This window comes from Equus asinus, chromosome 6 (genome assembly GCF_041296235.1).
Source record: "Equus asinus isolate D_3611 breed Donkey chromosome 6, EquAss-T2T_v2, whole genome shotgun sequence".
In the NCBI taxonomy this organism is placed as follows: domain Eukaryota; kingdom Metazoa; phylum Chordata; class Mammalia; order Perissodactyla; family Equidae; genus Equus; species Equus asinus.
In genome coordinates, this window is record NC_091795.1 from 50806322 (window position 1) to 50820277 (window position 13956).

General features: G+C 38.0%; 1 protein-coding gene across 3 annotated transcripts in view; it reads left to right on the forward strand.

The window, feature by feature from the left end:
* The first annotated feature begins 431 nt into the window (after nucleotides 1-431).
* XPO1 (exportin 1) overlaps nucleotides 432-13956 on the forward strand; it is a 41712-nt gene continuing 28187 nt past the window's right edge. Inside the window, exons 1-4 of one of the 3 annotated variants that reach the window (XM_044772520.2) lie at nucleotides 432-1194; nucleotides 4563-4694; nucleotides 9842-9943; nucleotides 13455-13527. In XM_044772520.2, coding sequence (XP_044628455.1) covers nucleotides 4569-4694; nucleotides 9842-9943; nucleotides 13455-13527 — 301 coding nt within the window. In that variant the 5' untranslated portion in view covers nucleotides 432-1194; nucleotides 4563-4568. Of the gene's footprint in view, nucleotides 1195-1412; nucleotides 2033-4562; nucleotides 4695-9841; nucleotides 9944-13454; nucleotides 13528-13956 lie in introns of those variants that run through there. The other 2 variants (XM_070512051.1, XM_070512050.1) reach the window with 2 other exon arrangements.

The following is a 13956-nucleotide window of genomic DNA, read 5'->3' on the forward strand; positions in this document are numbered from 1 at the left end:
CAAAGGCGCCCAGCCTATGAGCGGGCCGGAATGGCCGGGCCTGCGGGCTAAGCACTGGGAGGGGGAGCGGCGGGAGGGGACGGGAAGTCGAGGGCGGGCTTCGGTTGATTGACAGTTCGCTCGAACCAATCCTCCGCGCGGCTTCTCCTCGCTCCCTTCTCTGCTCTGCTCTGCTCTTCGTCCCACCTCCTCCTCCACCACCCCCCTCCTCGCTCCTTTTTGACCCGCCCCACTTCCCCTCCCCCACTCTGCGGGCAAATCGCTGCTGGAAAGAGGCGGGGGCCGAAGCGGCGGGCTCGTGTGGAGCCTTGAGATGGGACTGACGGGCCATCTGGCCAATAAGAGGTAGGCTGATGGCGCGGCTGTGGCTGGAACCGGCCAATGGGCGAGCGGGCTGGGGGCGGAGGCCCAGGTTCCAAACGCTCCGCGGCGCCATGGGCTGAAAACTCAACCGAGATGGAATCTCCCAGTCTGAACCGGTTTCAACCGGTTCCGAGTTTGAGGCACTAGGAGGAGGGGGAGAAGCGGCTGCAGCGGCCGCGGCAGGAGCAGCGGGAGCTACAGCATCAGCAAGAGCAACAGTAGCTACAGCCCCGGCGGCGGTGCCTGTTCCAGTCTTTGCTGCTGCAGTCCGTGCAACCACCCAGAGGGGGAGGGGGGAGCCACCAGTCGCTGAGAAGCAGGAGAAGGGGGGAAAGTTTAGGCGAGCCTGGGTGGGGGGGCCCAGCGCCGGAGCCGCGTGAGAGAGGGAGCCGTATTTTGGTAGGGGGAGTCGGACTGCAACTGGCAGCAGAGCGTCCCCCGACCGTGTGGACTCTACAACCCCTACTCCTGCCGCTCCTGCTGCCGCCTGTGGCTGGAGGGTCCCCCTGGGGCTGAATCTTTGGGACTTGACCCCGTTCCCCTCCCCCTTCCCTTACTCCCCAGCCAGGCGGGAGCACTTATTCCACAGATTAATTCCCCTTCTTTTGGGGCGGGCGGGTGGGTGTGTGTGTCGGGGGGAGGTGTCCCTGAAATAGTAAATATTGTTGAGCTTTTTTTTTTTGCCCTTATCCTCTTGGTTTTTTAAATTTCCTTTTTTAAGGTGGGAAAACTGTGAGACCCACCTTGATTTCCTCCCCTCTCCCCCCTCCCCACCTTCCCTCGTCCTAATCCCCCGCCAAGGAAGGAAGAAGCAGTTGGTTCAATCTCTGGGTAAGTCGACTGTGTCTTCGGGGCCGAGGGTCGGGCGGCGGCGCGGCCGGGCGGGAGGAGGCCGGCGTGGGGCGCGGCGGCGGCGGCCGCGGGAGGCGAGCCCGGGAGGCGGCGGCGGGCCCACAGCCGAGCCTGCGATTGAATGGAGCCGCTTCTGTCGCTGGGGGATGGAGGCGGGGAGGCGGCCGCGGGAGGGGAGCGCTTGCTGGGTCATTCGCGTGTGCGGGTGGCGGTGGAGGAAGACGAGGAGCGTGATAGTGAAGTGGGGCCCCGCGCGGCGGTGGAAGGGCTTCCCCAGCCCCAGGGGCTGGGGAGAAGTCGGGGTGATTTCAGGAGCATCTCTGTAAATTATTAGGAGTGGAAGTTTCCAGAAATATTTAGTGCAGCAGCATTGAAACGTCCGCCTGCATCACGTGGCCCCTCGGTGGAGAGCCTGGGATCGGAGGAGGGAGGGGCGGCCGAGTCCCTGCTCCTCCTGCAAGGAAACTCGGAGTCTTTCTGGTTTGGGGCAGAGTAAAATTAGAAGTAGGAAAGGTTAGTTGATTTTTCAGGGATGTGCACGTGGGGTTCCGTGCTGTAGTTTGTTTTCGGGGGCTTGAGTGTGTTAAGTGATCGAATTATTTACTGCTGGCATTGTATAGCGGACGATGCCCTGATTCTCCTTCATTCCGATGTCTCTCAAGTTTGGGGTGGGTGAGAGGAAGTGGTGTAGTAGAGGAAGCTTTAAAGATTTGCCCAGCCCGGACCTCCTGTGATCACGCAGAGGCCATGCTGCATAGAGAATGGGGCGGTGAACTTCAGGCGCCTGCTCTAAATGCCTCCTCCGAGTATGGGCGGGGTGAGTGCGTGCTCCTGTATGCTATAGTTAGAAGTGCTGCAAATCGGTTCGGGTGGGAAGCGAGGGGAGGGCGGGCCTTAGCGAGGTGTGTTTCTACTGAATGAAGCAGGCAGTTGCCCACACACCTAAATAGCAGTCTCTCTCCTTGTAGCGACTTGTTTTTTGACCCACTATGTAGTTATCATTTAAGCAGCGGTTATGATGTTCTGGTTTGGGGGTGGGAACTAGAAGTGGCTGGCTGCCTATTCAGTCTGAAGTGGCAGTGAAGGTATTTTGGTAATAACTTGTAGAGTCACTACATTGCTGGATAATCCCTTGTATATGCTATCCAGTGAGTAGGTTTTAGGATTGAGTGTCCCAAGGAGAAAAGAAAGCGTTTGTGGTTTCACCTCTGTCGCTATGGCTGTTTGCTATCTGCCTGATTGTGTATCTTAAGCGTGTGGGGCACTGCTGTTAGTGGAAAGAATGTTTTGGAAGCTCGTTGATTTGGGGGACTAAATGTGCTTGGCGTTGACCAGAAAGCCGCCATTTCTGTACTACGTACAGTTAGTTCAAGAATAGGTAGGTCGTTTCGAAGATAGCCGCTAGTTCTCAGGATGGCAAACTTCTGTATTAACACAAGCTTCTATTCTAAACCTGGTTTTTCATGAGAATTTAGCTCGAAGAACCCTTTAAGGACCATATACTTGAAAATGAAACTTTCCAGAGTCACTTAATTTTTTTGTTTTGACTATTGAATTACGCTAGGGCTAAATAGAAAAGTTCGTTCAATTTTTAACACCCCGTCTCACCCCCAAAATCGAAAAGTTTTGATACGTAATCTTGGTGCTTTGTGCACATTGCTTTTCAGCCTCAATTTTTAAGATTGTATGGTACTTGAAGGGGGGAAATTTACCGGTTTCTTAATGTAGTATATGTTTTCTTTTTTATATTAATATTTAGATCAAAGATTTTTGTGTATGTCACGTATGCTGTATTAAAAACACGTTTAATAACTGCTATAAAAATTTTGAAATCTCATCAGTTTTACAGACAATGGATCAAATGACTTGAGAAGAATAAAAATCCTTAAACTATTTGTTTCTCAATTTTCACATTATACATACAAAAAAATTAACTGACTCATCTTTAAGAAGTTAATTTGTTGTGATTGACGTTATCATTAAGTAAAACATTGAGTTGAAGTTGCTGCCGTTATTGTTTATATTTTTAGACTGCTATAAAATGGCCAAGAAATAACACCTTTTTCCTATCAAGCTAGTTTGTCCAAACATCATGTAATTACATTAGCCACCCATTTCCTGATCTTGCAAGGTTTTTAAGAGGGAGAGAAGTGGAGATGACTGTCCCACCTGGTTGGGTCTAAATACAGTAAATCAGGGGTTCTTAACCTGAAGTTTCATGCGTGGCTTTCAGGGTGTCCTGAGTCCTCTGTAATTGTGTACAAAATTGTGAGTTTTATTAATTGGCCAAGAGCTATCGTTTTCCTCTCATGGTACGGCATCTTGACCCAAAAAAGGTTAAGGAGTACTGATTTAGCCCGTCAGACTTGAGAGGCACTGGCATGAAGAAAAGGCAAAGGAAAGATTTTTATAATGCTGGGCAACAAAAATGTGGATGTGTGCCAGCACTTTAGAGTAGAATTCTCCTAAAAGGGTAACATTGCGCATGAACCAGTAGGTTTTACCCAGTACCTTATTTGAGGTGAAGAAGCTCATTTTTATGTTATGATAGAATTTGTTTTTGTTTGGAAAATAGTTGGCAAGCTGTTACAGCTTTTTATCTTGCCAACAAATACCTGGAAATTAAAAAAAATTTTGTTTGACATATTACCATGAAATTTTTTTTCTAGACCATATATATTCAAGGAATTTGTACACTTCTAATTTTAATCTCCAAATTCATTGGGATTGAAAGAAGTAAACACAGATGGTATAATTGAGTGTAGAAACTTAAGTTCTGTAGAGGTTATGGGTATTAGATTTCTTAGACTTGTGGTTCCTGCTAATCATTGCTATATTTACCGTGAGAAAACTTGTATACCACATTTAGTTTTTAGCATCTTCCTACCTTTTCAGCATGTCTTAAAATTAAGGTAACACAAGATAGGGGAAAGTGAGCTTTTACTGAACTAGAAGGCCCTACTTAGGAGGGGGGCACATCCACTTGAACTTCATCTGTACTTAAAAATTTGAGTCAAGACTGGACTATGTCAATTTTTAGCGCCACACATTCCTATTAATAGATTCGTTTTAAAAACAGGTTAGGGTAACTGTTTAAGATTTTTCTGGGGTCTAAAAATAAACACTAGTAGAATTGAATGGACCCTAATAACTAATGTAGTTATGGAGTAGCCAAGTAACTTAAGCTTTTATTTGCTTTTAACTCACTTGTTTAGGTAAAGTCTCTAAAATACTGATTAAAATTATTTGTAAGAACATGGTTGAAGTAAAATAACTTAGGTACAAAGTTTTTGATTGATAATATCAAAACTTCATAGGCATCTTAAATTTTTTTTCTTTATTTTCAGTAATCTATGCCAGCAATTATGACAATGTTAGCAGACCATGCAGCTCGTCAGCTGCTCGATTTCAGCCAAAAACTGGATATCAACCTTTTAGACAATGTGGTGAATTGCTTATACCATGGAGAAGGAGCCCAGGTAAAGTAGCCGATTAAAACTTTATAGCATTATTGCAGTGTAACAAAGTTGTTGGGTTTAGAATAAAATTTTAAATTATCACATTTTTAAAAAGTATTCCATAGTTTGTGTTTAATTGGAATTATATATTAACTCTAATGTGAAGTGGTCTGGAGAAAGGGAATTACATTATATTTTGACATGGAGTGGGGTGTTTTGGAATGTTGTTATTATACTTGTTCTGTCCTTCTTAAGAAACCTTTACCCCATTTAATAAAAGGTAGAGCCCAGTGTATTAAGTATTTTGTAGATGTTAAAGGTTCTATGTACCTTATATATATTTAATATTTTTGGCATTAATATAATTCTTCTATTTTTGGAACATTTAAATTACAGAAATAGTTCACAGGTATAAACTTGTTTCAAAAATCCAACAGCACCAAGCATTTTTACATTTGAATTTTAGCACTTGTAAAAGTGGCACAGTAAATGTGGGGAATTATCTTACACATAATCCATGTTTTGATCAGTTTAAGGTTTTGAGAGTTTTTTTTCCAACATCCAGTTGAAAGATAGATGAGACAGGAATGTTTGTAAATTTTAAAATTGTATATGTTAAAGGAAACTGGCAGTCTTGAATCTTGACTCTGCAGAGCTAATTGCCTAAAGAGTTTTTAATGAGTGAGTTTCCGTTGTTGGATTAGAAAATTCTTTTAAGGTGATGTGACAGATATCTATTAGTACAATATTGTTGCCAAAATATTTAGGTTCTTGGTAAATAATGTTCAGCTAGTACATATCAAGTTAGTTATTTCTTCAAGATCTTAATTTTTATTTGATATTTAAACCCTGAGTGCTATCGTATTTTTGGAAAACTGAAAGGTGGATATAGTATGTTTCATAGATACTCCAGGAAGCATGATGTACAAATATTAGCGTGTGCATAAGTATTTCCATTCCCTTCTGAAATTAAATATTATTGATTTAACTATAATAAAGAGAAAATTTTAAAGGAAAAAGGGCCCTGAAAGTTGTATGAGTGGAAAAAATTAGTTTGCAGTGATTTTATAAGCTTGTTAGTTCAATTTTATGCTCTTAGAGCCTTTTGATCAGCATTCTTGTCTCCAAATGCATTCCTGAAAAAGTGATTCCATCCATATTTATTATACATATCTTGTAGTTTCCTCATGCTAGTCATTCAACATGGAACTTTAAGCTTCATTTCATTCCAACATGAATGTATAGAAAGCAGCTGCTTTTGGAAGAATGTATGAAAGTAAGGTTGAAATGCATGAATTAAGATTGGGCTCAACTTTGAATATATTTGAAGCCCAAGTCTGTAGCCCTTAGGAAGATGGGTGTTGGATTTTATGACATCATTCAGCGACTACTGCTATTTAATCATTTTTTTTCTTTTTTCAACCTGGCTCACAAAATCTAAGTATGATGAATAAATGGGGACAGACCAGTGTTCTTCTAGGCATATAACTGAGAAGCAGCAGTTACTTTAATCACAAAGAATATGTTATAGTAATGCTGCTGTTAGTAATGTTTCACAGTATTGAGATTTAATGATTTAAATGTGACTTTTTAATAAAAATGGATTTAGAAAAGTTTATTTTTTCTATCTATACAGGCAAAATTAACTGCTGAACACTAGAAGTTTGTCCAGTTAGATTGCTCATGTGACAAATCAGTTGCATAAAGATACTTAGTAAGCTGGTTTTTGTTATAGATAAGAAAACTGAGGCCTAGAGCTTCAAGTCGGTTAAGAGTCCCTTTTCTGAAAGCCATGTCTTTAAACTTCTAGTTTAGTCTATTTTTCTCTTTTTCTTTCTTTTTGAGGAAGATTAGCCCTGAGCTAACATCCGTGCCCATCTTCCTCTACTTTTTTTATATATGGGACGCCTACCACAACATGGCGTGCCAAGCCGTGCCATGTCCGCACCTGGGATCCGAACCGGTGAACCCTGGGCCACCAGGAACCAGAACGTGCGAACTTAACCACTGCGCCACCAGGCCAGCCCCAAGTCTATTTTTCATATAGCACCTCTTTGGGGGTCTTATTTTGAATAAAAAGAAGTAGAAAGCTGTAGTGGAAAACATGTTTTTAGTGTTAGATGTTTTAATTTTATTCCAGTAAGTTTTCTAGTCATTGCTGTAGAGTCTCAACAGTGTTACCTTCCTTCCAAAAGATGGAGGATCAGTGAGGACCTTTGTAAAGCACCTATTGGTGGTGCCCCATACTTAGAAGACATTATGTTTAAACAGTACTTTTGAAAGTATAATGAAGATTTAGCATATGTGATATAAACTCATTGTTTTAAAATAAGGGCTTCTCCCTTTTTTGGCCAGTCTCAAAATATTATGAGATGTGCTAAAATGTGCTAAAAATGACAACTAGACATGCTAATTAAACTTTTAAACTCAACTGTAGGTAACCTAACTTTTATAAGGCCTGCATAACTTTCGAGAGGAAGACATTAGAAGGGTGGCTTTAATCTGTAGATAGAACTTTTGCTTAGATGGGTAGTATAGTAGGATATTTAGCACTGTAACATTAGCACTACCTTTTGTTATAAGCATTTTTCTATTTTTAGCCAAGTAGGCAGCCGGGAAAGAAAAGATACGGAAGAGTTGGATGTTTTCTCCAATATTGTGTTAAGTGTCTTGAACTCTTTTAATCTATTGCTTAGCAACTAAAATACTTTCACCGTTCAGTTAGTAACACAGGGAGATGCCAGATTTTCTCTCTTTAGTTTCCTTTTGTGTCTTTTTTAACTCCTCCTGGGAGTTTTAAGTTAATAAAAGAATATTATGTAAGGATAGTGGGCTTAGGACAAAATAAAGACTAGGATGTAAATACTAGGCATAACTTGAGAGAGCAAAATTACAACTAAAAAGAAAGAACATGATTTATGCAGCGATTGAAAGGGGTGGTGATGGTGTAGGAAGTATTCAATTATGTGTAGAATGCTCCTCACTTCAAAAGATCTGACAATACAGTATCTTGACCAGATAACTTTTACTAGGCATGATTCTTTGATATAAGCTTATCCTCTTGATATTTGTTACTATTTTGTGTGCAAGTCTCTATCTAGTTAGAAATGAATATGTAGTTAGATATCCTCAGGGAGTGAATCAAAACACTGCAAAAATGTATTTTGGCCCTGGATAACTCACATTACTATTCTCTCTTTTATCAGTTATTTTGTAACACAGTTATGACCTAAAGCTATCAGTCTCTTAATGAGATCAAATCACAAATATGTATAATTGTATTTTAAAAGCTCACACTCTATTTCTAATAAACCCCAGACTTTCAGGGTGGAACCCAGGCAACTGATTTTTTTCTTTCAGGGTCTGTGTTGGGTCTCGTGGTGGTGTCAGGGTGCAGAGAGCCACTACCTAACTTAGTGCGTGTATATTTCTCAAAGTTTTCTTTTAAACATTAGGCAGTGTACACTGCTGTTTGATTAATGGGAACAATCCTGAGTGTGATGATATATCTGCTACCCAAGGAAGAGAATTCTTTCCATCAAAGCCAAAATAGGGATATGTTTTTTTTTTTTCTTTTTTTTGTAAATTGGAATAAAAGCCAAGTTGAAGATTATGAGGTGTCTGTGGCAGAGATGGCTGAAAGAAGAATGCTTCTCTCCCCCGTTTGATGATTTCTTGTTTATAGCCCATAGAATTAAATCCTTGGTCAAGTAAATTAGTCCAACAGAAGGGCATTTGGCAAATTTTAAAACCGTCAGACTTTGGTTTTTGCTTGCAACATGTGACCAAAATAGATAAAAGATAATTAGAACCACTCCAGTTGAGCTACAAAACAGCCTTCAAAGGTGAAAAAGATTAAGCTCTTGCTTCTTGAAAAACATCAGTAGAATTAACAGCCTTTGGTAAAATGTGGTATTCCTATCATATAAAAAACTATCATGGTTAAAATGAAGAAACTAGATACATAATGTCAGCATGGCTAGATCTTTAAAACTGTCAATTGGAAAGAGCAAATTGCAGAAGGATTTTTATAGTATATCATTTATATAAAATTTAGTAACCACATAACTACATCGTTTATGAAATTCATACATATGCTGTGAAAATGGACAGGAAAAGACACCAAATTCATGAAAGTGATTAAAGAAAGGACAAAGGAAGGAAATCGCACTGGAGAAAAGGTATACAGGTGACTTCCATAAGTTACAGGTCTTTTATGTTTAAACAGACAACAGCTAAGTACAACAAAATTTTAACATTTATTGATTCTAGATGATAGCTGCCTAGGTTTAATATTAATAAATATTAATTTGCATTTTAAAATATGAAAGCAAAAGAAAATTTTCCAAAAGCTAGGATTTAATATATGAAATTAGAGGGCTTTTGGAGAATGGGAAAAAAGGTGTTTACAATAAATCTAAGAGACTATTGTAAAAAGATCTAAGGGTCTTAATGTTTTATATGTATAGTCATGCATTGTTTAATAAGGGGGGTACGTTCTGAGAAATACATTGTTAGGTCATTTTGTTGGTATGTGAACATCATAGAGTGTACTTACCCACACCTGGATGGTATAGCCTGCTACACATCTAGGCCATACAGTACTAATCTTAAGAGACCACTGAGGTATATGTGGCTAGTCCTTGACTGAAATGTCATTTTGTGGCGCGTGGCTGTGTCTTAGAGATACTTGAGATTTGTAGTCTTATTTAGACCTAGTTTTTATCAGTCTTCCCATGAAATGTATTTTTAGAGATGAAGTTTGTTATAGACATATCTTGGTGACTCCTGTAAAGTGGAGTATACCATTACATAGGTTATCTAAGTAGATGTGAATTTTATATGTTGCTGTTGGTTGATTGTAAGTACTGAGAACTGGTTTATGTCAGAGTAGATCTTTCGTAGCATTGGTTGAATTTAAGTTCAGTTTTGAGAATACCGAATAAAGCAGATAGCAAAAAAAAAGCTATTCTGTTTCAAAGGAGAAAATATTCTCACTTGTATCCTCGACACATTTTTATTTCTATAAGGACTAAGTATTTCTTGAGTGTTTCTGAAAGTTGATAGAATCACTGTCTTATTAGGATTTGTGCTCTTGCTCACTACCATTTGGATGGATGATTCAAAAGAACAAGTGAACTTAAAGTTGTTTTTGTGTAATATTTTAGCAAAGAATGGCTCAAGAAGTACTGACACATTTAAAGGAGCATCCTGATGCGTGGACAAGAGTCGACACAATTTTGGAATTTTCACAGAATATGAACACGAAAGTAAGCGAGTGGTGGTTTTAAAATCCATTATTTCTTCTTTTCTTCCAGTCATAAACTTTGAGGAAGGTATCTCATTTTTAGTATTAGCATTTGTTATCTCAAATCATTTAATACTGTTAACTTATTTCAAAATTTAGTCTTAAACATAGAATTATTTCTTGCAAATAGTCCTAAGAATTCTGAATGAAGTTTTGTAATTGGGACTAGTATGCAAGGTGGCTTTTTTGTTGTGTTTTTTTTCTTTTTAGAATATGTATACAGATCTAAGCATAAATTCTGAATGTTATTCAGAGATGAAACATAACATCAGAGGAATTATTTTGGGCAAGTAATCAATATAATACAGGCTAGGCACCTCCAACACCAAGTTTTGTGGGTAGTGTAAAACCCTATTCCGTGGTACCAATGTTTTTAATGGGGCAGCACGCAGTTTTTATTTGCAATTGAAAATGTTATCATTCGGGTCCTTTTTTCTTAAGTTTGAACAGAAGGGTTGATCAAAATGTGTTTTGACTGTTTTAGGCTTGATGATTCACACTTCTCTTTAAACTGCCTTAAAGTAATAAAATACCATGCATGGCATTCTGTTTAATACACACAAGGTTTCCACTTGGTATACATTGTGTTAAAACAGAAAATAGCCATGTTCACATCTGTTTCTGAAATCAGACTGTGTTAATTAACAGTTTTTAAATATTAATTAGTTTTGACATCTTGTAAATTTTAGGGCAAAAATACAGTCCAGAACTTCCTCAAAGTGCTAACCTTAAGTAACATAACAGTGTTTGCCTGTTTGCTTGCCTGGTAAATTTTGCTTTTTATACTGACAGACATTACTAATGTTTAAGTTGATTTATCAACAGTATTTTTAAAAACTCAAATTTGTCTTGTGAAAAATGAGATGATTAGAGGAACAGAAAGAAAGCAACAGGTAAAGAATTCTTCAATTTACATAAATTACAAATGATTTGGTGCTAAATTTATGCACTATGACATTTGGCTTTTATGCAATCATTTTTTTTTCTTTAAAGATGTTAACACTACCTGATATTAATCATAATGTTCCATTATGTTGATTGCTTGTAATAGGAAGAAAAGGGGTGTCTTCCTGTGCAACTGACACAGCTAGGCTTTGACGGCAGGCCTCCACAAGGTCTACCCTTTTGATTCCCTTTAACTGAATTCTGTTCATCAATTGTTTTTGTTTCATGGGCGGTGGGAGGGGAAAGGGGAATTCAATGCATAAAATAAGTATTTCTAAGGGCTCAGTAGACATTTCTACCATAGGGATCATTTCATGCATTTATTTTTTCATTTAGTCTTTGCTGTTATCTGTCCCTCATCTTCATAACTCAGCAGTGGATTTCTCAAGTTCTGAGATGTAAAGCAAAAGTGTAATTCTTTAGAATGATGTTTGGATTATTTATGGATATTTCCAAAGTAGACGTTTTTCCTTGGCCCTCAAATTTGACTTTAGATTTTTTTAATCAAAATACTCTTTTTCAAGGAAATGTGAATTCTCTTTGTATGTAGAGTCTTAATGTTTAGGGGAGGATTGAGTTTTAGGAAATTTTGATGGTGATCTATGTATTCCTTTGACCTAACTTGGGAAAAACTTTTATTGCGCTTCCTGCCTCAACCCAGTTGGCAGAAGGACGAAAATATGAATTATATCTTCAGCAGGTTTATGCTACCATTTTAGAATTAGAAAAAGGACTACAGCTTAGTAAATAGATAATTTAGCTAACAAAAGTGTTGAACATAAAGGAAGAAGTAAATTAAATGAATGTAACGAAAGAAGAGGGGAATATCCTTCAGTTAAAAAGTTTAAAACACATTGGCTAAATACAGTAAAGTTATCATTAAGATTATTACTTTTTACTGGTATGTTTATGGTAGATTTTGTTTCTTGGTTTTTTTAAGGTCTTTGAAAATTAGCAAGAGGTTATATTTCATGTAGTAGGAAGTACATTGTTTTGACTTACTAAAACTTTCTGACAGTCTGATTTCATACCTATAAAAGTAATGTAAATAAAAGTTTTTAGGGTAGTATGTCTTTTTTTTTTTAGGGTAGTATGTTTTTTAAAGTTAATTTAGAATTTCAGTCGATCAGAAACTTAGGGTTGTTTTGCTTATTTACATTTTCCTGAGACCTAGACCTATAAAGAGGTATAAATGAATAGAATAGCTTCTCGAAAGCTTCTCTATTTACTGCTGATTATGAAATCTTTTAATGGCATCAAATTTGTAATTTCAGAATTTTGCTTTGGCCTTGTCTTTGTTTTGGAAGTCTTTTTAAGGAATGTTCTGCAAATGTAGGATTTGAGTTAAAATGGCAAAATTTCCCTGAAAAGTGTAAAATATTAAATGAAGAAAACAGCAAAAACATTTACTGTTTGAGCACAATGTAGTTTGGGACAGTCTATATTGTGCTTTGGATAACATGAGCATTCACATGATCCCTTTGGTTGAAATACTAATGCTCCTATATTTATTGTGTGATGACTAACCATTTTAAAGATGAACTCTTATTCCCAGCCAAAACTTGCAATCTGAGGTTATGTGTCTATACATAAATGAGTTTACCTTTCAGGTATTGTAGCCAACTCTTCCCTAATTCAACCAGTTGAAACATACCACAACAATTTTGTCCCTTTTCTTCCTCCTGTCTATCCACACTAATTGGTCATGGTAATAATTTTGCATAGTAACTCCTGTAGTAGTATAAATTGTTATAAACATTGTTGACTATTTAGAGTGAGTAATCAGCAGGAGGGACAAAATGGCTTGAAAGTGGTATCTATATTTATTAACTTTCTTGCATTTTAACTTATAACTTTTATATTTAGGAAGGAATACCTGAAAGGTAGATACAGATTGCAACATGCATTTGTGTATTTTTTTGACTGTGCACAAAAGTTTATCTTTAAATTAGTAGAAATAGCAACTATAAGGGTGGGGTTAAAATTTAAAATTAAACCCGTGGGCTGTCTTGCTGCTCCTTAAGTAACACACCAGTGATGTTTGTAAACAGTTTATATAGAAAGTATCTGTGACAATACTTTAATACTTGGCCAAGAGCTTACAACTCTTAGAGGATGGTAGGAAGCTTGAGCGCATCCAAGCTGCTAAATTCTTAGGAGCCTGGTCGTGTTAAAGTACGTGAGCCTATGAGCAGTCATTTATGCTGTGAATTCATATCTGGCTGCTACTTTTCCTTCTACACATAAGCCCATTTGGCTGTTAAAGGGCTTTTTATTTGGTTCTTCCTCCTGGTGTGAGCATGTATAAACAGCAGGACGTTAAATAGAGTAGTAAACAAAATGAGGAAAATGCATGAAAACTCAGTATATGGGTGAATAGATCCTTGTTTAATATATGTAATTAAACTTGGTAGCATAATGTTTTTGAAACTTTAGATGTAAATGTGTGAATGTCTGTCCATTTGTGATCCTGAAAGTTGCCAGTCTTACAGCAGTATATTCACATGCTTCTGTTCTCCAATTTTCAGTATTATGGACTACAAATTTTGGAAAATGTGATAAAAACAAGGTGGAAGATTCTTCCGAGGAACCAGTGTGAAGGTAGGAAAATGTTTTAAAGAATTATAAATTCAGAATATTATTATTCCTGGCATTTTTATTATAGTTGAGTATTGGAGGAGGTGTATTGAATTTTTAGTTGTTTCTGTGCTCTAATGGCAATTACAGCTTTCATCATGTGGCAGAGCAGTTTCTGTTTATATTTGGGGGTGGAGAAGGAGACCAGACCAGTTAAACTTAGAATAAATAATTGTGACAAATATGTATCAATTCATAGTTAATCTGGGCCATGTCTGAGATGAATGAAATTTGAATATATGCTCTTGTACATTGTTTTAAGTTCACTCTACAGTAACCGATAAATAATGAATATTGTAACACATGGAATAACCCGAAATTTAACAGAGCAGAGGAAGAACCAAGTTCTAAAAGTCATAAGGTTTACCTTTTGCAATTCTGGGCATACCTCGT